The sequence below is a fragment of the Anarrhichthys ocellatus genome, unplaced genomic scaffold, assembly GCF_004355925.1.
Source record: "Anarrhichthys ocellatus isolate YVR2014 unplaced genomic scaffold, GSC_Weel_1.0 scaffold13, whole genome shotgun sequence".
Classification (NCBI taxonomy): domain Eukaryota; kingdom Metazoa; phylum Chordata; class Actinopteri; order Perciformes; family Anarhichadidae; genus Anarrhichthys; species Anarrhichthys ocellatus.
Genome location: NW_022280043.1, coordinates 7,021,913 through 7,029,636, shown reverse-complemented (window position 1 = coordinate 7,029,636; position 7,724 = coordinate 7,021,913). Strand labels below are relative to the sequence as shown.

Here is a 7,724-nt window from a genome sequence, read left to right as displayed (position 1 = left end):
GGGGGGTTTAGAATCTGGTTGTGAAATAGATGTTTTTTAAAAGATGTTTGTTACCCAAGGACAGTGTAATTCCGAGTGTGTGCATCTGAAACGGGACGAATCCATTTACTGATCTGTATGAATACTAATGAGCGATACGGTTGGTAATACACATGTGTCTTGCTTCAAATCCTTACACGCACTATTGTACTTATGGTGTTGTAACACAAAACAGATTTGCTGTCCAGTTACACCTTCAACGTGCCACTGCTTTGCTTTCGATTCAGCTTTGTAACCCTTGTACAAAAAAAGTCAAATAGCAAATTGAGCCACACTGACCCTCATGCAGGACATTGAGAGATTAACCTGGTTCTGTCAAGTGAGTTATGTGTAGTCTGATTGTGGCCTTAGTTGTGTTGTTGTTGCAGTAATGGCATTTCCTAAATGCAGCTGAGGTCTCTGTGGTAACGGTAAAGACAATCTTCCTAAATCCACCAGACCCGTCTCCTGTGTGCCTTTACTTGTTTCCTACTGTCTCAATAAGGACAAGAAGGGGAGTTGACTTGCCACTGCATTGAATGGTAACCATTGTGCTGTGGAGTTTTAGTATGTATGCTACAGCCTGGTCTAACCTACTGCTAGAATTTAAATGCTCCCGAGCTGTTGAACGAATATCCTCGCAGCCTGATTCTGGCCAGGCAAAGGTTGTTTTTTGGTGACTGCATTTGTCACACTGGCATTTTATGTGACGCTAAGACTCACTCCGGGCTGTGCCGCAAGCGTGTGTGATCACACAAATGCCATCCCTTTGCTTTGATGCGACACTTTGTTTGTTATGGGACTACACAGCCCCGGTGTCACTTCGGCATGCACGGCTTGTCCTTGGGCAAATTTTCCTCTGCCAGCCAAGTGAGTTATGAGTCTTGTGTGGCACGCTACTGGCATTGTTTGTTCGCCTTCACTTAAAAACAAATGGCAGTTGGGTCTTGTCAAAAATCATCGGAGAGGCAGCAGTGTTGTGATAATCCAAGGGTAAAGGGGGTAAACATGTGGAGGGAATTTCATGCTTGGCAAGTTTGCCGTATGGCACCAGCTTTCTCCCTGTTTACCCATGCTAATGAGCAGCATGCAGATAAGCAGACCTGGGCCCCGCCTACCTGCTGCACAGACTGGCACGAAGCATGTGGATGTGGCTCTGCTGCCTCCTCACGAGTCCCCTCTCTGGGTTGTAGTTTCTGACGGCTTTTTAAGAGATTGAAGCTTTCTCCTCTTGAAAGCGGAGCAGTCTGCATGTCATTTCGGTAGACTACTCGTGGTGTTTTTGGCGGCAACTAAAACAGAAAACGGTCTCTCCTCATGACTGTCCCCCCAAACTCAAGTCTCCATGAAATTGCATTTTGATAGCATCTTCCTTCCTTAAGTTGCACATTTCCTGTTCAAAGTCAATATTGTGGTACGACATTTATAAGTAAAGAAAATGGAATATTAAGCAGATGGGAAGTTTTCTTTGATCGCTATTGATACAAACGCTATGGCAGCATGATGAACCATTACAATACCTTTTTTTTTTTTTTTTTTTTTTTTTTTTTTTTTTTTTTTTTCTCCCCACAGCAAGTAATTGGATTTTGTTTTGAAGACGACAAAAGTTTGAACGGCACTGCAGCATCTCGTCTGCTCTTCGACTTAATTTATGAATATGCCTCATAATATTTTTGTTTTTCCACAGGTCGCAGCTGCAAACAAGAAAACTGTTCAATAAATCTTTTTTGGAGAAAGTCAAACACTGTGTGCTCTTTGTTTCCAATGCATGTGAAGATGATCCTTATGGCTTTAATGGTCTCAGTATTTCTGAAGTACTCGCCTTGTCTGGAAAAAAAATTGCTTGATTGTGTCTATGGTCTCATATTTCTTGCCATTGTTCGAGTTGAGCCAATTTTACCTGCAAGGGAGGGAAATTTAAAAGGTCAAGATGGTTGACCTGATCAGCTGCTTTCCGCAAAGTACGAACACTTGAGCAAAGCAAGCTACTGCTTCAAATTATCCTCCGCCGGGATCTGTGTGTGGTTTAAATAGGCCGTTTATTGGCCACAAAAACCAGGCCAGCTCATGTAATTTAGTCTAAAGGGCAGCTAATGACCACTGGTTGTAGTTTCAGATCCTCATATCCTCTACGCAGCAAAAGCTCACTACAGGGTGCAGTTTCATTAAGCGGGCTGAACAGTTCCTACGAAGCCTTTTCAGTCTGAGCCAATAAATACAGACCCTCAGTCACAAAACACACAGCTGTTAAGCTTTCATCCTGCCACTGTGTTAGTGCATCACATGCAGTCTACAGGTTGATCTGTGGTGACAACCATGGATAATGGTTCAGTTAATAAAGGCAGATTCAATTCCCTTAAGCATCAATGTTGACGGTTCAATAGCTGGTAAGGAATGATGTCATGATCTCGCAGTTTAATTCAGGGCCACAGTGCCACCTAGAGACCGAAACGGCCAACATCAGGTTCTTTAATCAACTTGACCATAATATTTAACAAATACTACCTTTCACTATTTTCACCATCACTGCCAACATAACTTGGATATTTGGGAAAACGGTGTCACGAGAAATGAACAGTTTGTGTGGGCGGTTTGTAACAGTCGGCCTTTACTGCTACTTCAGGAACTTCATTTATCTCATTAAATAAACTTTAAAAGTAATTGGTCTATAGTTTATAATCTAAAATCTTTTCTAAAATGTCTGTTAAATATTGGGTTTTCAGTTTGGTCGAGCTAAAACAATGTCTTGTGCTTTATTTAAGGAGATGTACTTTTGTGTTCTGTTGCCCAAAAGTTCAATCGGAGAGCATTTGACTGATTTAATTTGGCGGTGCTTCTGAAATCCTGCAGATGGTGCCAAAGCCTATAGCATATCTATCATGACTATATGTGCACTTTGGGTGATAGCCTGTGAGGTGCCTACTCATGTACTGAAAGCACCAGCCTGTTTCTAAGGAATAGTGAAAGAGTCACTTATTATAGATAAGACGGGTGCGTACAATACTAAGGGTTACTTGAATTTCTGCTACCGGCAGATTTTTACCCCAAATTTGTTTGGCTTCATTACAAGCCGGATACAAATCTTCAAATTGTGTTTATCGTAGCAGCTTCAGGAGCGTTCCAGAGAAATGTAATGCGTTGAGCCAATTGACTGTAAAACATCCAATCTCTTTTCTTTCTCATTGACAATCTGGGGAAAGAAGCTTCATGCCGGCTTCTCTTCAACAGCTCGCCTTGGGGCAGCAAAACTACAAGCACACCCAAATGAGAAGAGCGAAAGAGCAGCGTTCACACATGTGTCCCCTTTGCCGTAATACAGATTGCTTTTATATCGTTGACTCAATACATGTTGAGATTTGAAGAACAATAACTGGAAGGCATTGTTCACCAAGGAGCTGAGCTGTTGTACAAAGCCTGCTGTGCTCACTGTGTGTGAGAGTGAGATTATACTTGGTCCTGTGTTGCAACATGGCGTGTGTTGCGGCAGATCCCTGGACAACGAGCCTGCTGTGTTTGCCAGTCTGTCATCCAATGTATGCGTCTGTATGCACAGCGCACATAATGCAGTGTGGTGAGCACAAAGTCTCCCAATTATTCTGCACGTCTCTCAGGAAATATTAATCTCTGGTCTTTTTATACACCTCTCTCACTCATCTCCATCTCCTTGTTTTTCCATTTGAAAACCAGCTGCTCCTGAACCCATAGTCTCTCCCTCTTCTCCTGGCCCGTCCCTCTCTCCATCCCCCCTTTCGCCTCTTCATGATCCCTCTTTTTCTTCTACCCTTAAATTTGGAAGAGAGGAATGAACATGTCCTTGAGTGGTGGAGAGAAATGTGTGCAATCTGCCAGAGGTTTGCCGTGTTTCTTCACTCTGTTCGACTGCACGTGTGTGTGCGTGTGTGCGCGCATCGCATGTGTGCGTCCTGCAGCCATATTTTGTGTTAATGTGATTTCAGCTCCCGTCAGTCAACTTGTTTGTGCAGCGTAATTATCAGCAGGCTGCACTATGGCAATTAATGCTGTGGAACAATTTCCACTTCAACAAATGCACATCCAAGTGGTTTGCCCTGTGTGTGTGTGTGTGTGTGTGTGTGTGTGGGTGGGTGTGTAGGTGGCTGCACCTACTCACGCTCCCGATTCTTTGGCAGCTCAGCTTGATCACACTGAGAATGGATGCGGACCTGCCTCTCACCTCCTCGGGGCTGGAAACTGCAGATAACTAAGAAATGTCTCTGCTGCACAAGTCTCTCTAAAATAGAACCACTATCAGGAGAGCTCTCACACACACACACACACACGCACACACACACACACTGTCAACCCACAGCTTCATGCCCTCTGGCATGTTTTCCCCAGAAGACAAGACACCTCAGAAAGTTTCCCAGCATTCCCAGTCTTTGGCATATTGAATTAACTGGGTTTTCTTTGGAAAAGCTGGCACTGATCCCACAGAATCCACTCCTGGCTTAGCCCAGATGATATCAGCCCTTCCTGTCGCACAACACAATGCTTTTCTCATAAACTACATTTGTTTCTTAGCAAAATCAGGATCCTTTGTTTCTATTCAGTTCTGTTGACCATCACAACATCCAAATCATTCAGTTTTGTGTCACAACCTCTTTTTTTTATTTTTTTTATACATACTGATCATAGTGAGCTCGGGTATTTATTTCTTGTCCCGTAGCAAAACTTAAGCCTTAATTAAGTCTTACAAGCCAGCGGTTAAACCAACAAAGGAGATGCGGCGTAGAGGCCTCGCATGGTTTGTGGGTGCTGTTCGGCGAGGGTCAGCCCTAATGTGCAAGAATTTGTTGACAGAAATTAGTCAGAGGCCAGAAGGTCAGTGTTGTTTTTAGTAGAGCGCTGAGCTGCTGTCCTCTGCATTACAAGTCTGTAAATGGGAAAACTCCTCCGCTAGAAAAAGCCTCCTTTACACACTTGTCTGTCCCAGTGGGTGGGTTAATACTGATAGATGGATGGGTTTGTTTTTGTGTGTGTGTTTGCAATATTGAATATGTTTGACCTTGTTGACTTCCTGGATAGTTTCATATACATCTGTCTACTGTATGTGTGTTGCTGCTGTTCTCCTGTGTGCTGTCAGCGCTAATCCCTCATCCTCTGCTTGGCCTGAGAGCAGGTGGTGTAAACATGCGACGTGCAGCTCAGCCTGCCTGGCACCACAGGGCACTGTAGCTCGGCCCCTCAGCAGGTGTGTCTGTGTGTGTGTGTGTGTGTGTGTGTGTGTGTGTGTGTAGGCGAAACACTAAACCATGTGTCAGTGACTTTTGGGTCTCTGTGAGCTTTGTCTCTGTGTGTGTGCGTGTCTGTGTTTGTGTGCGTCTCTCTCCATAGCTTGTGGGTCTGAATCCCCTCCACCTGTCACAGAGGGTGGGGTGCAAAGGGAGGATGACGGGGCCCAGAACAGATGCAGTCTACAAAGCCAGCCAAACTCACTGAAATGCAGAGTGTGTATTCTCTGTGTGTGTGTGTGTGTGTGGCCATATCACTTCTATGATGTGGCCGTGCTTGTGTGCACACACATTCAGATCACAGCTTTCAAGTCATTCCCACTTTGATGCTGCGGCCCTGCGCTTTTCTTCAGCGCAGAACAAAGGAGTGACAGAGGGAGACAGCTAGACACCAGTGTGACACCGAATGGCTGTGGAGATAGTTGACACAGTGACAGACTGAGATAGGAGGAAGTGTGCGTTTGTAGCTCTGTGCTTCATCACGTCTCTATCTCTCTCGCTGTCTTACCTCCTATCTCTGCATGGAGGGACGAGAAATCTCCAAAGAGATGCCAAGCAGAGGTGTCCGACACTGGCCAAGCCACGTATGAAGCTCGCCCAACGAAGCAGCCTCAACTCACTTAGATCCTCTTCAGCGTGCTCCATTTAAAATGATTAGATGAGCCAACTTTGCACTCTGTGACCTTTTTGCTGAGTTTCATGCCGGGTTGGATTTACTGTAAACACGAGCGCTTGACCGGGAAACTGTTCCCTTCAGGCTCGTGGCAGTGATAGGCTGGAGGAAACTGATTGTGGGATATCTACAAATATCTCTTAAATTGTAACAGATTAGTGTTGCAAGATCATAAAATGTAATGAAGTATATAGATTTAGATGAACTAATCAAGACCAAAATTATATTAATTACAGCTATTTGCCATTGCATCATTTTAAACTTAATCGAGTGGTTCGTACATGGCGTGATCGTTTAGGTGTAGCAGTGAGATGTCATTTCATTCTTTTACTTCCAGAGTCATCTGAAACACACCAGACCAAGACTTATTGAATTAGCGTGGTCTATGGTGTGGACAAGACACTAGGCCTTTCTGTGTGTGTAAAATCACTGTGGGGGAACTCCCTAAAACATTAGTGCTTACAAATATCAGTTATTATCCAATAAATAACTGCACGACTCCAGACATCCCATCTGTACTTAGTTATAGCGCTAATTAGCAAATGTTTGCCACTATGCATGCTAACATGCTAAACCAACATGATAAGCATTATACATGCTACACATCAACATGCATTGCAAGCATGTAAGCGTGTTGAAGTACAGACTCAGCAGCACCGGGCATGGCTGTAGACTTTGAGGCTACGCTCCAAACTGCATACTGCTTTTTTTCTTTTAGTACGCACCACAGCTGCCCGTTACAAAGTGCCTTCTGCTGCATGCAGCATGCGTACAATTAGAACAAACTACTCCGTCATAACCTTGTGCCTTGAACTCTGACCCTCTTGCTCCTACACCCAGCGGCTTCTATGAATGAGTTGTCATCAGGCTTGTCATCTGTCACGTGCTCACTGATGTGACGCACCTTCCACTGTGCAAAGGATTGTGGGTCAGAATAGCCTAAAAAGCATGCTGGCTTGCATGTTGCAAGAAAATGTGACTGGATGCAGTAGGGAGATCCTGGTAATGTGTTTTTCTGGCATATTAAATAGTAAGGTGGTTAATCTTGTTTCGTTCAGCATACTCCACTTTTTGAGACACTCTTACTCTCATTCAATCGAAACAATCCCTCGCACTCCCCCTCATCGCTCTAGTGGTCTTTTTCACCCTTCAACCTTTCCTATTGTATGCCTGTGTTCCCCCTCTTCCTGCTATCTTCTTCCCCTATTACCCTTCATGCTTTATCCCTTGGTACCATTACTGCCCTCTTGCCCTTCCCCCAGCCTTACCGTTCGTTATCGGGGCTAAAACACCCGAGCCTCTGGCATCGCCTTCGTGTCATGCTTTGCATCAACTAAAGAGGTTCTTTGCGTTCTACAAATCCCTGCACCTCTTTAAGTCATATAACACATGGACTCCAATGTAGATAAAGATGTTTTCTCTTGATATGATCAAAGTATGGAGAGAAATAATGAATGCCTTCACAGCAATACATGGAAAGCGAGCATAAACTGCCAGCAGTTTAGCCAGATTAAATAAATCCCTTTATATGAAGGCGAAACCCGAAGCAAGTGCACTCAGAATATTCTGTCTTTGCTCATGAAAATCATGTTTGCACAAATAAGACAAGTACAGCAGGTACAATACACCAGAAAGTCTGTCTTTAAACTGTGATGTTTGAGTAACACAGTTGCTTGTCTCTCTCCCTCTTGGGCTTTTTTCCCATCTAAATCTATGATACCTTCATTAACTCATTACGTGTGTGTGTGTGTGTGTGTGTGTGTGTGTGTGTGTGTGTGTGTGTG

The 7,724-nt window shown here is 44.1% G+C and overlaps 1 protein-coding gene across 1 annotated transcript in view; it reads left to right on the top strand.

Annotated features, from left to right (window-relative positions):
* rps19 (ribosomal protein S19) overlaps positions 1 to 1,760 on the top strand; it is a 5,763-nt gene extending 4,003 nt beyond the window's left edge. The window contains exon 6 of the mRNA XM_031853422.1: positions 1,706 to 1,760. Within this exon, the coding sequence (XP_031709282.1) occupies positions 1,706 to 1,738 (33 nt within the window). The 3' untranslated portion in view covers positions 1,739 to 1,760. The remainder of the gene's footprint in view (positions 1 to 1,705) is intronic.
* Positions 1,761 to 7,724: the final 5,964 nt, after the last annotated feature.